Consider the following 19,469-nt stretch of genomic DNA (forward strand, 5'->3'; position numbering starts at 1 on the left):
AAGTAAAACCTCTCACGTTTGAGTCAACTGACAAAACCACGGGCTGTGATGAAAAACATATAGTTTTTAGAATATTACGTGTTTGGTTCGATGTCGGAGAATTGATTTCGATCGAATTAATTTTTTAATGTAAAAGTAATAATTAGTTGGTTTTCATTTAACATGAATCTTATTCCTTTTAATTGATCGTGCAAATCAAACACGTACTACTCCTTCTGTTTTTATAAAAAATCAATTTTACATTACTTTGACATATAACCGGACACTTGTACTTGACGTAAACCAGGCTTATGGAAATATGATGCAGATAGTATTGTCGTCATGCAGGGTTTATGGTTCGGTTTGTTTATGAAGAAATGAGTTTTGGAAAAACAAAAACTTTTACGCTAACCATTAAAAATTGACTATTTAACAGATGTAGTGTGAGTGTGTCTCCACTTTGAGTCAATAAAAAGCAAATGTTGATGGCACACACTCCAAACGATCGACGATGCCCGGAGTGACACACACATCAATAAGTTGCCGACAGCTGACAATGTTGTATGGTTGGGTTGCTTTATAAATATCACCTCACGTGGGCAGCACATGATTTAAATTATAGCCCCCAAAACGCGTTTATGGGAGACACACACATGCCATCATAACCCACAAACATCTTTTCATTATTCTTCTCACACCTTTGCCTTCTTCCGATGCTTCTTACCAATATTACTCTTTTTTGTCCATTTATAACAACATTTTTTTAAGATAAAACAATTTCATAATATATAAATTAGTTATAAATCTTATTTTATAAATTGATTTTGTAAAATTGAGTTAAGCTTAAACTTCCCTCCTTATCATACTGTCAAAGTCTAACATAATGGTATAAATCATAACTAAACATGATACCACGATTAAACCATCAAATCCTTAAATTCTCTTGGGATGGATTTTCTCTGTAAATAATGCAAAATAAATAAATAAAAATTGTCAGTGATTAACCAAACTGTGTAAAAAAAATATTATTATAACCAAACAATCCATTAAAAATTAAAACATCTAACAATAAAATCTCAACCGAACGAGTCAATGCAATCCAACTTGTCTTTCATTCACCAAGTTGGTGGATTATGTAAGTTTAAGAGTTGAACAACTTAACTCAACACAATAATATTGAAAGGATCTATCAATCAAATTTAACTCATTTAAACCTCTCTGGTTTATCCCTTCTGAAAAATCACTCATTTAATATAGCAAGTTTATTGAAATATGGTCGAAGAGGTCAAATAAAGTTGCAAATCACTGTTAATTAACGTAATAATTGTCTTCTTGCATTGTGGTTGTTCGGTCTTCCATCTTGATATTGCCTAGATTTGTGTTTTGATTGACATTATATCCACAAAGGAATTTTTTTGTTTTGGTAGAACCATAACGAATCCAAAGTCATAAGGTCAAAAGTTGCTTTGACATGGAACTAACCATTCATGAGAGAGATCAATTTTTGAATGATTATGGTAGGTGACCAAAAAAAGTGTTCCAGATTTAAAATACCAGTGCATACAAACACACGAAAGCATAACACTTCCCCTGTTTTCTTCAATATTGAAACCATTACATGTTTCAAAAAAAACCATCACTTTGCCAACATTGTGCAAAGCAAGACCATTAATTTCTCCAAAATCTTCCTACCCATGAGTTATAGCTGCCAAAGTTACTTTTATAATTTATTAGTTCTACTTGATTCCTTGAACCTCTCCTTAGGAGAATGTCATGGGAACATTTATGAAATGTCTAGTATAAATCTGGTTCATGATAATCATGTCCAAAGAGGCTCCCATAGAGAGTTTAGGTTGGTGTTATCCTCAAAGAAACTGAGATTGTTCTGATAGCCACTGCTGTGGGAAGGACTTGTGATGAAATTGTCGACGGATTGTTGGGGTGATTCCTGTGGAGTCTGTGACATTTCCATGCAAATTAGAGCCACGAGATTGGCTTGTTGGAATTGCATGTTTACAACCTCAGCTTGTGCCTTTGCTAACTGTGCTTGAAGTTCATTCACTTGCTTTTGGAGCTGGCAAATTGCACCTGCACTTCCATATACAGGGTCTCTTATTCTTGCACCAGCCTCGTAAACCATGCTCGCCACTGCATCAGCTCTCTGACACTCCGGAAGTTCCTGCAAATCCAACCAAAACAACAATGTCATCAATTTAGTTCTTCAATCCTCAATACAATGCATTAAGGTGTATAAAAATCTGTTTCCTAACATAGTATCAGAACTATGAATTAGAACATATGCTAAAAATATTATTTGTTCGATTTATTGTTCTATCCGTTATCTATTAGATATGTATATGTCTTGGTGTAAATGTGTTGAAAGTCGAAATTAACTAGTTGAGTTAGGGTTAAAATTCACTTATTTACCTGTAAGAACTTGATTATATTGCTGGCACCGAAGACTCTGTGAGCAGTGGTGAACTTGGCGGGTTCGGTGGGAGGGAAATAAGGTGCCAACACACATTTCTCAGCACATCTTCGCCTAAGGATTTTGCATGCAGCACAAGGGGTCATGACAAGTTGGGGAGGGGAAGAAGAAGAAAGGGTATTGGAGGAGTGAGAGAATGTGGGAGAGGAAGAGAGGGTGTTTGCGTCACTCTCCATTGCTGACCCTGAATATTTTGTTGTCTTGTGTTTGGCTTCTACTTGGTGTGTTTGAGGGACAAAGAGTGAAGAAGCGTGGGGTTGTTTGGGAGCCAAAACTTGGGTTTTATAGATAGCAAGAGCGTATGAAATTCGTTAAAACTGGCTGCGCTCTCTCTTCTTTTCTCACTTCTCTTGTTAGGTGTTGCGATTATGATGCCTCCTTTGGCTTATTGTATGAAAACTCTTACCAAGTTTGACAAAACCGTTTTTTATATATTCTGCTTGTTCCTTCCTTTTTTTTTTCATTTCCTTTCACTTTAACACCATCAAGTAATAATAATAATAATAATAACAATCACTGCAATGCAAGTTAAGTTAGACCTAGACCCTTCCACATGGAAGCAATTCTAGCACATATTTTCCATAGAAAAAAACATTATATTATGCCTAACTTGCTTAGGTCTAGTAAAGTGACTTTTCCTGATGAGTAAAAGAAAAAAGAAAGGGTGACAGTCATGTCTTATTCACCCTCCAGCTTTTTTGGACCCTAGTCAGTAGTCATGGTACTTCTTTCCAACGCAAAAAAAGTCATACTCCAATTAAACTGCTTAAACCACGCAGTAATTGCTCATTAATACGTGCCACACGTCTTCTTTTCATTAGTTATTATTTCATTTAAACCATTATATTCAACAAAATGCATGCATACATTTTGACAAACACCTGGTCTGCACTACCCATGTAAATTTCTGAACCAAATGCTGGATAAAATTAACACTTTACACAGTTAACCCCATTGACGCGTTCAATGAAACGGTATAAATAATCACATTCTCTGGAATGTGTGTGCCGGTCAGCACTTAGGGGTCCAGTTTTTGAGTTCTAGAATTCTAGTTCAGGACAACATGCACATGGCCCACACCATTGTTACTAAAGTGCATACCAAAATTCAGTTTAAATACAGTATCCTACGTAATAATGACGTAAGAAATACGCGGGTGTTTGTGTTGGTGGTGACAAGTGGCAGTGATTTGGACAGAAACGGTGCGTTTGGACAGAGTTATTGGGGTTGCTGCCACCACGGTGAGACCGTGCTATCTACTTTCTTAACTAACACCTAATGACGATGGCGTTTTATAATTTATTCACGAAAGTCTGTGTAAGAAACCAAACCAAACCAAACAAAAACCAAGTGTTTGTTTTGTTTTGTTTGCAGAAATTTATGTATACATGTCTGTGTCTGCATGTTTGCACGAGATGTAATGGGTGGGGCAAGGTTGGTGGAGGACCGTTCAGCTCGTTGAACACAAGGGAAAAAAGATAAACTTGTTATAATCAAAGTTTTTTGCCATTAAGTTCCACCTTTTCAAATCATTGAATTTTGCTCCGTTTATGCCTAAATTTTTCCCGGGTTTTGCAGTGGACTTTTCTGCTATATCCATCATTAATTAAGTCCTTTTACATACAATGTGTGCATGATGATAAGATTAAGAATTAATGTAGTTAAACATTTCTTACAGAAAAGTTTGTAACTTTAATGCATTATGCTCACATTACATTCTTCGAACCGTTCGTGATTAAGTAATTGAATTTTTTAGGTTAATGATAGATTAATAATCAAGTAATGATTCTTAAAATGAATAAGAATTGGTTGTTGTAGCAGACATTATCCAATACTGGAAATTAGTTCTAAAACAATAGTTATCTCGAAAGGATCAAGTTTTCCACGCGTTGGGGGAAAAAAATAAAGTTGAGGTTTGAAGTTTGCAGTGGAAATAGTTGGACTTTTGTAATTTTTAAGATTTTTTGTTTCCCATTGAATCGTAGTAGCCCTGTGGTAGAGCATACATAAACTTCACTTTACGTCATTTTTAGAAAAGAATGGGACCGAACAGAGGCATTAGGTTTAAAAAAGTGATTAAACCGTTAGGTCATTCACACTACTTATATTAAAAAAAGTAAGATATTTAATATAGTCTAAATATTTTGTACAATAAAGTGTTTTTATTTTAAATTATTTTTGATAAATAACTTTGAATACAGGAAAACTTCTTAAAAGTGACAAATTTTAGTAATAATGATTATTAGTAATTATATTAATTAATTTTTAGATACTAATTTACTAAATAATTGATTATTAAAAAAACCACTATTATGAATAAAAATTTAAAATTGATAATTAAATTGATCTTTAAAATTAATTATCGTGGTTTTGATTACTAAAGAAAGTTAGTCACTAAAAATTATTTATCTAAATTTTATCTATCAAAATGATTTAGTTTCTAAATTAATTTTTAATTAATTAATGATTAATTATAATTTTTTTATTTATAACATTAATTATTTTAGTAACCAATAATTTTTTATTTTGTAAATTGATATTTAAATTGACTATTATAATAACTAAATATTCTTATTTTTAATATTGATTTCTAATTGAGGATTTCTTTTAGTGTTTTAAGGGTTCATGCAGGTGTTAAATTCAAGGTTTAATTATGTTTTTGGTCCCATTTTGGAGTCAAAATCTCAAAATGGTATCCAAATTTTTAAAAGTCTCAAATTGGTCTCCTTTTTTATTAAAACGTCTCACGTTTGCCCTTTCCATTAAGTCAAGGTTGACACCGTTAGAGAGAGTGTCACGTGTCAGTTTCTCAATTTTTTGAATTTTTTATTATTTTTGAATTTTTTTTATTTTAATTTTTTTTTGGATATTTTTAAAAAAATAAAAAAAAATTGTCACGTGTCAAACTATCATCGTGCCACGTGGCAGTGACAGAGTATGTGACAGTGACAGTGACACGTGTCAGTATTACGCCAGGTGTCATATCCTTAGGCTCAATTTGGTCCCTTTATTTTAATTTAGTCTCAATTTTTGTAAAAATGAGCAATTTTGTCCCTCTCCAAATTGAAATCAAATTTAATTTCTATATAAATGTACACAAATATTTCCATCAAACTTGATATTTCAAGTAAATATTTTTAACCAAATTAAGTTCATTTAATTAATATTTTACATTGAACTTTATTTAAAATGGTTTAAAAGTTGTTAATAGAAAATAATGTTAATAGAAAAAAAATTCATAAATTAACTAGTTCATGTAACAATAAAACACATATAAATTTAAAATTTGAAAACAATTTTAAGTAAAGTTGAATGTGAAACATAATTTTAAATAAACTTAGCTATGTTAAAAATATATAATAAAAATATCAAATTTAATAAAAATATTTGTATAATATTTATATAAAATTAATTTTTGTTTCAATTTGAATAGGGACAAAATTGCTAATTTTTACAAAAATTGGGACTAAATTGAGACAAATTAAAATAAAGGGACCAAATTGAGACTATGGGAATGACACCTGGCATAATACTGACACGTGTCACTGTCCCTGCCACGTCACCCTGTCACTGCCATGTGGCACGATGACAGCTTAACACGTGGCAATTTAAAAAAAAAATTCAAAATAAAAAATAAAAAATTCAAAAAATCGAGGAACTGACACGTGGCACTCCCTCTAACGGCGTCAACCTTAACTTAACGGAAAGGATAAACGTGAGACGTTTTAACCAAAAAAATGGACCAATTTGAGACTTTTAAAAATTTGGATACCATTATGAGATTTTGACTCCAAAATGGGGACCAAAGGCATAATTAAATCTAAATTCAATTATACCATTCTAACACAAAATATTAATGCTATAAATTAATGATTAAATGTTTTTCAGATATTTGATGGTACTTTTACATGTTATTTATGTTGTATATATTTAATTTTATTTATTATATAATTCTTTTTAAGTTTTCATTTATGTGTTTTTCTATTTTTTTATTTTAAGTTTTTTTATTTATTTCTTTGCATGATACTAACAATAATAAATTATTTATAGTGATAATTAATTTTAAGAGCAATCAAATATTTCTAAGGATGATTGGTTTTTCACATTATTTATAAGAATATTAAATTGTTTAACCTGAGATAATCAATTGTTTTTCAGAATATTATAGGTGTATTCTTGATTTACAAATAAGTTTTGGAAGAATAAAATAATCAATTATCTACAGAAATAAATCGACTGTCTTATTTTTCATTTTTTTTTTTGTAGTATCTTCTCTAATGATTTATGGAAGTATATTTGGACATAATTCAGAATACTTAACAACATATATTTACACATTTTACTCTTTTAAATCAAATTTTAACTATTCTTTGATATTTTAAAAATACGTTTTATAAATGACTGAAACACTAGACTTACCAAGAGATTAATATTTCACTTTTAAATGTATACAATTAATTAAAGTTTTAAATCACCACTGGAACCGAGCAATACAATAAAATATTTTATATAATAAAGGAATAATATATAAAATTATAAAGAAACTTCAAAACAACGAGATTTAATAATTTCAGTTTTAAAAATTTTCATGATAAATTAATTCATAGTTAAAATACAATTTTGAATAGAAAAATAAATTCACAAGCAAAAATTTAACAACATAGTTTCAAATAAATTAGAAAAAATGTATATTTATTAGGGGGTGTATAGGAGCTTTGTTGAGTCACATTTAGACAAACTATCACTCAATTTAATAAAAATTCATTACGTTAAATTGGATTGGATCAAGGTTTAAAAATAACAAACAATAAAATTTGTCAAGCAAAAATCATTTTCTTATAATAAAACTAAATACCGGTCCAACCTAATTGAAGCAATAACACAATTAGTCAATATAATGCATACAAACTAATTGAAGACTTTAAGTCAATAAATTATAATATAATTTAACCAAACTAATTCATGAAAAAATATATATATCACAATTTATCTACAGGAATCAGAATCGCAAAACAACATATCACCGTGACAAGAACAAAATTATATTATCCATTATAACTAAGATAATGTTGATCCACGAAATGAGAATAATTTAAACTCAAAAAATGAATTTTACCTTAAAACAAATGATTCAATAGAACTTTATCCATTTATAAAATTAAAACAAAATATTAATTATAATTATTGTAAACAAATGAAAAATAGTCGAGAATGGTTTGACAGGTAGATTTAGGATATGATTGAGAAGAGGTTAATGTAAATTTTAGTTTTTTTTTTAATTTTTAATTTTTAATTTTTAATTATGATTCATATAATATGAACTAAAGTAGAGAAAGTTAATTACTATTAAATATTAAATATTACTTATCAATAATTAATATAAAATTAATAAAATCTTATATATAATTGATTGTTATTTTCGCCGTAACTTTTTGAGTTGTTATAAAAATCTTGATTTGATTTTATTATGTGACTATAAATTTGATGACTTATCACTTATTTTCTAATTTTATAGAGTTAGAAGGGATGTCAACGGGGCGGGTAGGGTACAGGTAATAGCTCCCACGTATCCTATCCGCTGGATAAATATTTGTCTCGTATCCGTATCCATATATGTCGGATATCTATTGTGCGAGTATCCGTCTATTTTTTTTTTATATCCACGGGTATTTGCAAAATTATTTAAAAAATAAATATTTAATCATAAATTTAAATAAAATACATTATTGTCATAAATTTTAAATAACGTTCAAGTAAACTCAAGTTGATACAAGTCCAAATAGTTGTAAAAGTAGATATAAAATGACGTTCAACCCAATGAAAATTCTTTAATTAGTGTTTTCATTAACAAACTCACTCTCTCCGATTGGTTGTTACAAAATAAACAAAATAAGAAAATAATAAACCTCAATTGTCACATGCCAAATATTCTTATTTTTATTCCATCATTTGACAACAAGCATACCATAAACATCATTGTCTATATAAGGTTTGATGTATATGCCAAATTTCAAAGAAAAGAAAGAGAAAAATGTCAAGAGGTGTAAGTTTAGCGGGTACGGATATCCACGGGTACGAATACTATGATACCCGTATCTGCCCCGTTAACATGTGGGTATCAAAAATATTTGTACCCGCGGGTAGCAGGTATCCATTTTTAATATTCGTTTTATACCCGTTGCAGGTTTTATCCGCGGATACCCACAGGTATGAATTTTTTTGACATCCCTAGTTAGGAACAACAACGGAGCGAAGAGGGAATGAGTTTCATTATCTCATATTTATCTTCTTGGAACAAATTATCCTCATTCTCATACATAAAGCCAACATGTATCAATTTTTTGTTCAATTTTCATCCACACCGAGTAACGGGTATAATCTCGTATTCATACTCATACCTGTTTTCTTATTACTTCAATATTAATTTTAATTAATTTTTATAAAATAATAAGAAATTATGGTAAATGAAACATAATATTATCAAATATTCAATATTATGAGGATGATTGTTTATTTGATATCAAATACTTTAAAATAAATTATAATTGTTCACATTTTAGATTAGAATATTAAATAAAATTTCATCATAACTAAAACATTTATTAAATTTGCAAACATTAATGAAATCTAGTTGATAAAATTTAAAAAATATTTTAAAAAAAAACAAATATTCAAATAAAAATATATTTTAAATGTTTGTTTACTTCAATTTTTTAAATTTTAATAAATCTTTTTTTTATACACTAATAAAAGTTATAATACATCACTTGATCAAAATGCGCAAAGAACAAATAATAAACATAATAATAAAATTTTATTATAGATCTTGTATCTTTTGAACTGAAATATATGTTGGATGGTGATAAAAAATATTCATGACAATTACATTAAATTTTTATATTGTAGTAAATAAAAATTATTTGTACAATTACAGTGAAAAAATTACAGTATGATTGATAATGAGTTAGAAATTAAAAAATAATTAGATAAAATATATGAAAATAGTATTATACATGATGAAAATAAACAACAAATAAAAATATTAAAAAATTAATAAATGTGGGTCTTATAAACAATTTGAGAGACTATTAAAATAAATTGCACAGAGAAAAACAAATGTATAATTAAGGGTATGATAAGATGAAATATATCTCAGAGATCTAAGACAAAACTTTTCAAATTTCAACATAGGTACTAAATGGTGTAGAAATAACAAAATTTTTTTAGTAAAACAAAAGAATTCTTCAAATGAACAAAAATTAATAATAATAAGTAAAGATATTTTTTTGTTTATATTGTCTAGTAAATGAAAGGTTTATGATATTAAATACTTAAATTGAGAGTATTAAACATTCTCACGTGAAAGAAAAATATACAATAAATAAAAATATTAAAAAATAATAAAAATATTCAAATGTGAGACATATTTTTTTTTTAATTTACATACATAATTACATAAAGGTTATGATAAGATGAAAAATATATTGGAGATGCAAATAATTTTATGTCAAATCAAATAATTAGAAGAAATAAAAAATAAAATATATATATATATATATATATATATGGTTACTTAATTATTTGTAAATATTTTAATAATTTAAATAGGACGTGTATTATGATGAAAATATGTACATCTGCGTATTCAATTCAAAAAATTCGGAATGAATTCAGACAATATCTACGTGGACATGATTATTATCCATCCCTATGTAACATCAATACTTTTTCCTAAACTTAATATCAAAAGATTCTTCTATTTTCTCATTTTTATTTTTAAATATAGAAGTAAAACCTTTTAAATATTTAGGTGATATATCACTTAAAAATTCATGCTTTATAAACTCAAGACAAATTTTCCTTTCTTTTTATGTGAAGAATTTATACATTAGAGAATAGCTATAAATAACTAATCACATGTCATGTCACACAACCAAATTTATCTAAGTTACACAACTCAATACAATACAAGATTATAACCCCGCAATGGAAGAAAAGAAATTCAATATTTTAAAACTACCATATATGAAATATGAAGGGTTTCGTTGTTGTTGTTGATGTGATTGGTTTTTGTTTGGTTTTGGGATACATGAAACGAAACGAAACGATGTTGGTGTGATCTTTATTAGGCTGTTTATGTGGATGTGTTTGTTGTTTATGATAAACATGTGTTTTAATTATGTTTTGTTGTAAAACATGAGTTGAAAATTGCAAAGTTGTTGAGGTTGTTGATGAAGGAGGGAATGACCATCATCACTTGTCCTTTCCTGCAAGGAATATATAGAAATCAATGATATTGAATGTTGGTTGTTACTATTAATTATACCATTAGTCCTTCCAATTTTCTTTATTACTTCCATTTATTATCATTCATCATTTTCTCTTTTTCTCTTCCCTTCCCTTCCCTTCAATTAAATTGAATTGGTTTAGTTAAAAGAGAACTCTTCAACGACACTTTTTTTTCAAGAGAATATATCCAATAATAATGTGTTTGATACCCTCTGCTAAAAGAATCGAGAAAAGGATATTGTTGAAATATAAATTGGTTAGAGTAAAAGATATTAAAAGAGACTAAATCGAAGCAAATAAAAGTAATCGAAACTAATAATTGAAGCCAATTTCAGAGGGGGTTTATGTGTAATAACTGTTGCAGTACTTACAGGCAACACAGAACGGATAATTTTAGGATAGTTATTTCAATTCATGCATTTTTTTTTTTTATTTTATTTTGTTATGTGAAATAACTATCAAAATAGGGGAGAAATACGAATAAATAGATCAAATGTAAACCAAATTGTATATACACTTTTAAACACACCTAAAAAGTCACAATCAAGAAGAAATAACAAAATGAATGCGGATTGAAGCAATTTGGATTATATCGTTGATAAATTACTTTTCTACAATTTGCATTCCTACAAGTCATTTCTCATCATTTTCTTTTTCATCTATCATTCTTCACTTTATTTTTGTTTTTATTTCTTTACTATTCCATCATTAACAACCAAAAATACCAAAAATAAGATTTTTTTTAAAAATGCATGAATTGTTTTTATAGTCAATATAACCCAAGAATCCAGTGATTTTAAGATTTTGGTGGCATTGATCCACACATAAAACACTCAAACATTTTAAATCAAATTGAAAATATTAAGTTTGCTATATATTTGATTTATTAAAAGACATTGTACAAGCATTGAATCTAAATTCTCAAAAAATAGTTAATGAATATGAAAATTGTAACATTATTACAAAAATATATTATGTTATTTCTACTTGTTCAGTCATTTATTCTTTCACTTTATCTTTATCCTCCCGATTAAGAATAAACGTAAATCGTTAAAGTGTAAATTGAAAGATCGTAATTCAAAAATGCAAATGAAAAATTGTAATTGTTCATAAATAAAACTGATTTCAAAATGAAGGAGGTTATCTTATATTTTATTTTTCTTTTATAAGTGTGTTAATAATAAGAATTATGCTGGTTTTTATTAAAAATATCGAACTAATTTAATTTTTCAAAACTCAGCGTTAATTTCAAGACTAGTACATAAATATTAATCCAAAATTACATAATACTGATAGAGCAATTTTATTTATGAAATTTACATAATACTGATAACATGAAAGTCATAGTTGGATATAAATATTTAAATAAAAATATTAAAAAATTGAATATTCAATTAAAAAAATTAAAGAAATTCATTTTAAAAAACATAAATTTATTATATGTTTAATAGGTAAATTTAAATCTAACTCTATGCTATGAACTAAGAAGACATTTATACTCATTTTCATAATATAAATTGATTTCAAATTTTTAATACATCCTTTACACAAATATATATATATATATATATATATATATATATATATATATATAAAGTATAAGACTAAATATTTATAAATAGTCCAATAACATTCTAATAATAAGATAATCCAACAAATAAGGAATTTTAATATAATAAACTTTAAATGAATAAGTTAATTAAGCTTACAATGAGTCCAAACTATTTTTAACTTAATATTAATTGTGAATACAATTTATGAAATTATTGGTATTAGTAAAAGAGAAAAAGTTAGAAAGGTTTTCCAAATTCATAAGGATTGCGCACTTAGACCGTCGATAAAAGCTGACAAATTGCAGGTGGAAACCAGGTATATGATTAATTCATTTTATCTAGAATAAAGGACCATGCTACTTAATTTTCTTCGCCCTTCGACACGTTTTTAGAGGTCAATTTTTCTCCTCCATTTTCAAATCAAAATACTTTATTTATTGGAGCTTGGAAGCCTCACTTACATGAAAAGTGAGAACCAACAGCGTAAAAATCAAAACTCAACAACGTTATTGTGCATTTGTTTGGAGCAAACAGATACATGTGCATGTCATCGACAGAACCAAAACATAGTTGACAACATAACCAAAACAAGGGTTGCAATCTCAGTGTTTTCTCAATTTTCTAATTTTATCGACAACGAAGATGAAATCAGTTGAATATGGATACACAGTTATTGAGTGAGTTTTCGTCAGCTTATAAAAGTGAATATAATAATAGTATTGGTTTGGTTAATATCTATGACCCAAAATGGAGTGACATTTAAACCATAGTTTTTAATATCGAATATCTTTATTATTCATAGTTATGCTTTGATAAGTTCTAAGATATTATGGTTTAGTTTCTATGGGAAGGATATACTTTGATACAAACTGCAGTCGCTAAAATATACTTTGATATACTTTATTACGCATGCGTGCAATTATTTCATCATTTTATCCGATACAATTCCACAGTTAAGTGTGGAAAACCCACTCAGTTACACAAGAACTTCATTAAAAATTGAACTTCTATTACAATTACGTTAGTTAATGTCACGCAACAGAACATTTTTTTATTAACAGTACGAAAACTTCATATTATACAGAAAAGTTAAACTCAGATAATTTTAACAAAGCTCGCGTTCAGAAAATACTTTCAAAATAAGATTATATCAAATATTAGAAAATATTGCACGCCCAAATTAATATTTGTAAATATATGGACTAAATTCACTTCTCTTACTGGCCCTAGTATAAAAAGCAAGCACTATCACGCATTCGAATAATGAGACCTTCCTATGCAGTGTGACGCAAATCTAAGCACCAGCTTGTTTGAATTGATTTGTTAAGATATTTGATTTTGAAAATGAAGTATGATAATAAAAATGAGAATAATTATTAAGCTTTAAAAAATCCAAATACTACAAAATCTTCTACACTTTAAATCAAGAGTCGGGACACAGACTACATGACCTTCGATATTTTTGACAATTTCACTCAACAAATGAAAGCATCCCAAGCAATTCTTCTGCACTTCCAAATCTAGCAAGTTGTACAGTCTAACGTGATGCTGCAATAGCCCAAGTATAAGGAGTCAATATACAAAACCAATTAACGATATGGCTATATGCTTTAATGAGGGAGAGCAATCTAAAACGATGCCACATCCCAAATACTGTTTAATTTATTATCTCAGAAAACAGAGGAAATAGTTGAGCTTGCGTAGACACAAGACTAGCATAAATGAGTAGTACTAAATACAGAGTTAAAACACAGGTGCTTAGGTGTTTGCTTACTGGTGTCTATCGTCTAACCATTTGCGAGAGAAAAGAAGCTGAACGCAAAAACTTCCTCACTGTTTAAATTCACCGTCAATGAAGTCCTGAAGTGCGATCATTTTGATGGAGTTGGCCTTCAAGCTTTGTATTGCTTCAGCGGTTGCCAGGGCTCCATTAACTGTTGTGACGATAGGAACCTTGTAATCCAAAGCCATCCTTCTCAGGGCCAGACCATCTATACGATCAAGTGCATCGTCTGAGCTGGTTACCACCATCAGTTGAATGTCTCCATTGGCTATCATGTCACCAGCATGAGGCCTCCCTTCGTGCAACTTCAGCACTGGCTCCGCAGGGATGTTAGCTAATTTAAGAACATGAGCGGTTCCACTGGTAGCAACAATCCGAAAACCATTCTCAACGAAAGCCTTTGCTATCTTCTGAAGATGTGGCTTTGTTAAGTCGTTCAAGCTAAGGAACACAGTACCAGAAAGTGGTAGCTTCTGCCCAGCAGCAATTTGAGCTTTCGCAAATGCAACATTATATGAAGGGTCAATACCCATAACCTCACCGGTACTTCGCATCTCGGGACTTAAAAACACATCACAGCCTGGGAACTTTGAGAAAGGAAGAACTGCTTCCTTGACTGACACATATTTAGGTATGACCTCTTTTGTAAACTGTAAATCATGGAGAGTCTTTCCAGACATGACAAGGGAAGCATATTTAGCCAATGGATGGCCAATTGCTTTTGATACAAATGGAACTGTACGAGAAGCTCGAGGGTTGGCCTCAAGCAAAAATACATCCCCTGATGGAGTTATTGCATACTGACAATTCATGAGCCCACATACACTCAATTGTTTTGCCAAGTTTACTGTCCACGACCTGATTGTCTCCAAGCAAGTTGATGGAACGGTTCGGGTTGGAATAGAGCAGGCAGAGTCACCAGAATGTATCCCAGCCTGTTCAATGTGCTCCATTATCCCACCAATGACCACATTGCCTTGTGAGTCGGCCAGTGCATCGACATCAATCTCACAGGCATCAGACAAATATTTGTCAATTAATACAGGGCGTTCTGGATCCACCTCAACGGCATTTTCAAGGTATGTCACCAGTTTATCATCGCTGTACACAATCTCCATTGCTCGACCACCCAAAACATAAGAAGGGCGAACAACAACTGGATATCCAATGTCAGCTGCAATGGCAAGGGCATCAGTTTCACTCCTAGCTATTCCACCTTTAGGGTGTTCAATCTTTAGATCATGAAGCATCACATTGAACCTCTCTCTGTCCTCGGCAATATCTATGGAATCAGGAGATGTTCCCCAAATACGTACATGACCAACACCACTGGCACATGCAGGCTTTTGTTCATCTAGGTATTGTTGTATGGGGAGAGATAACTTCAATGGTGTTTGACCTCCAAATTGTACAATGATACCATCAGGCCTTTCCAAATCAATAATGTTCAAAACATCTTCAACAGTCAAGGGTTCAAAGTATAGACGGTCACTAGTGTCATAGTCTGTGGAGACTGTCTCTGGGTTTGAGTTCACCATGATTGTCTCATATCCTGCATCCTACAAAATAGACAAAAGTGAAATATGTTAAGAGAGTGGCGACTGCATAAAAATCAGAATAACCACATAGCTTGACTGTTAACAAAACAACGGGTTGAATGATTTCAAAGCAAACACCAAGCTGATCTCTTAGACAGGGACACAACTTAAGTTCTAAAATCAACATTTCATCATTAAGGCTGAATATCAGAATTGGATCACTATAAAGTAGCATCAGCACCATTCGCACCCTAGCCAAAACTGTTCAAAGCAAAAAGCCCTGGAATCTAATTCAATTAATAAAAAGGAGAAGAAAACAAACCTGAAGAGCAAAAGATGCATGACAACAACAGTAATCAAACTCAATCCCTTGACCAATTCTGTTTGGTCCTCCACCCAAAATTAAGACCTTCTTTCTTGTAGTGGGAGCCGATTCACATTCAAAATCATAAGAAGAATACATATAAGGAGTATTAGCCTCAAATTCTGCTGCACATGTATCAACTCGCTTATATGCCGGGGTAACACCCAGAGACAATCGCCTATTGCGTACTTCTTTCTCAGAAGATTTAGTAGCAAATGCTATCTGCTTATCACTAAACCCTCTTTTCTTCACCTCAAAGAAATCAACATATGTCAAATCAGACAAATTGTATGACAGCAAGAAATTTTCCACGTCAACCAGCTCCTTGAGCTGTGTGAGAAACCACTTGTCAATGTAACTGAGCTCAAAGATTTCGTCAATCTGCATCCCTCGTTTCATTGCAGCATAGATGGCATGGATGCGCTCTGGGTTAGGAACTCGGAGGTTATACTTCAACTGCTCCAAGTCATAGTTCAACTCCTTCACCTGGGCACACCCCCATCCGGCGTATCCATATTCTAGAGAGCGTACTGCTTTCTGAAATGACTCTTGGAAGGTTCTCCCTACTGCCATTGCCTCTCCAACAGATTTCATCTGTGTCGTCAATATTGGCTGAGAACCAGGAAACTTCTCAAAAGCAAACCGAGGAATCTGCACCATAAAATCACATGACAGAAGTAAATCCAATTTGTTTCCGAAAATGTTGCAAACAAAATACAAATTTGAAATTATACATTGTCATTGACACATTGTGTAAATACTCACATGTCCTGCTCCATAACATTAATGTTAAATATTATAAACTCGACAGATTTTAATTACATGAGCAGTTGACTCATCACCTGAATAGAATTTAAAAAAAAAAAAAAAAAAACATACCGCCAAGCCACATTGGTGAATATTTATATTTGATGATGGCCACATCAACAACCAAGTTGCTTACCTTAGTAACGACGTAATCAATAGATGGCTCAAAGCTAGCAGGTGTCTTCTTTGTAATATCATTTGGAATTTGATCCAAAGAATACCCCACAGACAACTTCGCCGCCATCTTTGCAATGGGAAATCCAGTAGCCTTAGACGCCAAAGCTGAAGACCTGGAAACTCTGGGGTTCATCTCAATGACCATCACCTCACCATCCACAGGATTAACCGCAAACTGAACATTAGACCCGCCACACTCCACTCCAATCTCTCTAATTATAGCAATTGAATAATCCCTCAGCCGCTGGTACTCCTTATCCGTCAGAGTCTGCGCCGGGGCAACCGTAATCGAATCGCCGGTGTGAACCCCCATGGGATCAATATTCTCAATAGAACAAATGATAACAACGTTGTCAGCCAAATCCCTCATAACCTCAAGCTCATACTCCTTCCACCCGAGCAGAGACTTCTCAATCAAAACCTGGGTGGTCAAGCTAGCAGCAAGCCCAGCCTTGCAAATCTCCAACAAATCCTCACGGTTGTACGCGATTCCGCCGCCGGTGCCACCGAGGGTGAACGCCGGCCGCACGATGAGCGGGTACTCTCCGATTTCGTTGGCAATGTTGAGGCACTCCTCGAGCGTGGTGCCAATGCCGGAGGGAGGGGTCTTAATTCCGATGTTCGTCATGGCCTGTTTGAAGAGCTCTCTATCCTCAGCCTTTTTGATTGCGTCGAGCTTCGCGCCGATGAGTTCAACGCCGTATTTCTCGAGCGCGCCGCTCTCGGCGAGGGCGACGGCAAGGTTGAGTGCGGTCTGGCCGCCCATGGTGGGGAGGAGCGCGTCGGGGCGCTCGGACTCGAGAACGCTCTCGACAAGCTCCGGCGTCATGGGAGTGATGTAGGTGCGGTCGGCGGTTTCAGGATCAGTCATGATTGTGGCAGGATTGGAGTTTATGAGAACCACCTCGTAACCTTCTTCGCGCAAGGCCTTACACGCTTGGGTCCCGGAGTAGTCGAACTCGCACGCTTGGCCGATTACGATGGGACCCGCGCCGAGAATTAGGATCTTCTTGATATCGGTTCGCTTCCCGACTTTGGGGGCGGGTTCTGCAACGGCGATGTTTGAGCATCGAACCGGAGGCGTTGGTTTCACGCGCGAGGAGGGGCATGCGCGTAGGGTTTTGGGAACGGCGTGGTTTTGGGGCAGAGGTTTGGGCGGCGGGAGGAGAGCGGAGGAACGCGACGGGGAGTGTGGAAGAGAAGGGAGGAGTAGAAGCTTGGGGAAGTGCGATATGCAATAGGCCATTGGCATTGTTGAAGAAGAAACTGAAACTGAAACTGAAACAGAGTGGGTTTAGGGTTTCAGTGCTCTTTTTTATGGGTGGAAGATGCTCCTCCGTCCCCGTCACCTTTCTCAAATGCCTCTGTAGGGTTCGCTCCCAATACAAAAGGAGAATCACATCAAAATATTATTATTTTTTCTTTTTGTGTTTTGTACTAATTGTTCACCTTGGGCAACTTAAGACATTGTCCAAAAGAACCAGATTTGTAAATGCAGTTTAAGGAAACAAATTTGTTTTACCGTTATTTTACAATCTATTACACTTTAAAAAAAATATATTATATTAATAAAATTTTACAAATATAACTAAGTTGGAATACTTTTAAAATGAAATTAAATATCAATCAAAGATTTATGGCATGATTATTATGTTGAAATTTTGAGTAATAAATATTTTAAAATATATTAATTTTAATATTTTTAAATAGAATTTGTTTCCTATATTTTAACCCAAAATTAAAATTTATTCATATTAAAAATATTAAGACAAGTTTGGTTCTCAAACTTTAAATAATTTTTTAAAATTATAGTTCAAACTAATATTTGGGTTATATATATTATTTGATACGGTTAGACTCAAAAATGTTAATGTGTGAAATTGTTAAATAAACTAAAAATAATAATTTTATTGAATTAAAATATTATATAAACTAATTTTTAAAGTTTAGAAATTAAAATATATAAAAATTTAAAACAAAAGATAAATTTTAATTTTATTGACAAACTAAAAATATATTTAATTTTTTGAATATATTAAAATTAATTTTTATATGCAAAACAAATTGCTTATTTTATTGATATTGTACATGTAGTTTCGGATAGATTAACAAAAATAATATTAAATTTGGATGGGGAAAAAAGAATTTTGAAGTATTCTAAATAATTTTCGTATCATTACTCCAGTAGTGGTGTAGAAACAATTAAGTCAAAGATGCAAATCACATTTTTGTCAAATCTTTGAATTTTGAAGTGTTTTCTCCCTTAATTACTCTCTGTCATGTGATTTCTTCAATTAAGTCTAATTTTGGGATGGTGGTTATATAATACTTTTGTATATACTCACAAAAACACATCACTAACGCGTGTATTTAGATTTTTAATATATTAAAATAATATAATTTTCAGGTCATAAAGAATGATATTAAAAGTTGTTAAAATAATATAGTTTTTTTAAAAGTAATGTAAAAGTTGTACGTTATTGGTATTTTT

General features: G+C 31.4%; 2 protein-coding genes across 3 annotated transcripts; both read right to left on the reverse strand.

Moving 5' to 3' along the window:
• Window positions 1-1,552: 1,552 nt before the first annotated feature.
• On the reverse strand, window positions 1,553-2,797 carry LOC114183811 (LOB domain-containing protein 1-like). The gene is made up of 2 exons (XM_028070960.2): window positions 2,407-2,797; window positions 1,553-2,158 (listed from the first exon to the last, which is right to left on the reverse strand). Exons 1-2 carry the CDS (start codon window positions 2,641-2,643, stop codon window positions 1,799-1,801), a joined length of 597 nt encoding a protein of 198 aa, XP_027926761.1. The 5' UTR covers window positions 2,644-2,797; the 3' UTR covers window positions 1,553-1,798.
• Window positions 2,798-13,661: 10,864 nt separating this feature from the next.
• Window positions 13,662-18,369, reverse strand: CARB (carbamoyl phosphate synthetase B). 2 transcript variants are annotated; one of them, XR_003604358.2, is made up of 4 exons: window positions 16,938-18,368; window positions 15,953-16,645; window positions 14,084-15,651; window positions 13,662-13,857 (listed from the first exon to the last, which is right to left on the reverse strand). XR_003604358.2 is itself a non-coding variant. In XM_028070411.2 (3 exons), exons 1-3 carry the CDS (start codon window positions 18,228-18,230, stop codon window positions 14,140-14,142), a joined length of 3,498 nt encoding a protein of 1,165 aa, XP_027926212.2. In that variant the 5' UTR covers window positions 18,231-18,369; the 3' UTR covers window positions 13,888-14,139. The 2 variants fall into 2 exon arrangements, 1 of the variants encoding a protein (XP_027926212.2); XM_028070411.2 differs by lacking the exon at window positions 13,662-13,857 and having other exon boundaries at window positions 13,888-15,651; window positions 16,938-18,369.
• Between the last annotated feature and the right edge of the window lie 1,100 nt (window positions 18,370-19,469).

Source organism: Vigna unguiculata, chromosome 5 (assembly GCF_037176805.1).
Source record: "Vigna unguiculata cultivar grain cowpea cultivar isolate G323 ecotype 2 chromosome 5, ASM3717680v1, whole genome shotgun sequence".
NCBI lineage: Eukaryota > Viridiplantae > Streptophyta > Magnoliopsida > Fabales > Fabaceae > Vigna > Vigna unguiculata.

What these genes read in the sequence shown, in the direction of transcription:
- CARB (XM_028070411.2), bottom strand. Translation starts at nt 18,230, where the DNA reads ATGCCAATGGCCTATTGCATATCGCACTTCCCCAAGCTTCTACTCCTC. An exon ending in TTGATTACGTCGTTACTAAG is followed by an intron (nt 16,646 to 16,937) that starts GTAAGCAACTTG and finishes TTTATGGTGCAG; the next exon opens with ATTCCTCGGTTTGCTTTTGA. An exon ending in ATGCATCTTTTGCTCTTCAG is followed by an intron (nt 15,652 to 15,952) that starts GTTTGTTTTCTT and finishes TCTATTTTGTAG; the next exon opens with GATGCAGGATATGAGACAAT.
- LOC114183811 (XM_028070960.2), bottom strand. Translation starts at nt 2,643, where the DNA reads ATGGAGAGTGACGCAAACACCCTCTCTTCCTCTCCCACATTCTCTCAC. An exon ending in ATATAATCAAGTTCTTACAG is followed by an intron (nt 2,159 to 2,406) that starts GTAAATAAGTGA and finishes TTGGATTTGCAG; the next exon opens with GAACTTCCGGAGTGTCAGAG.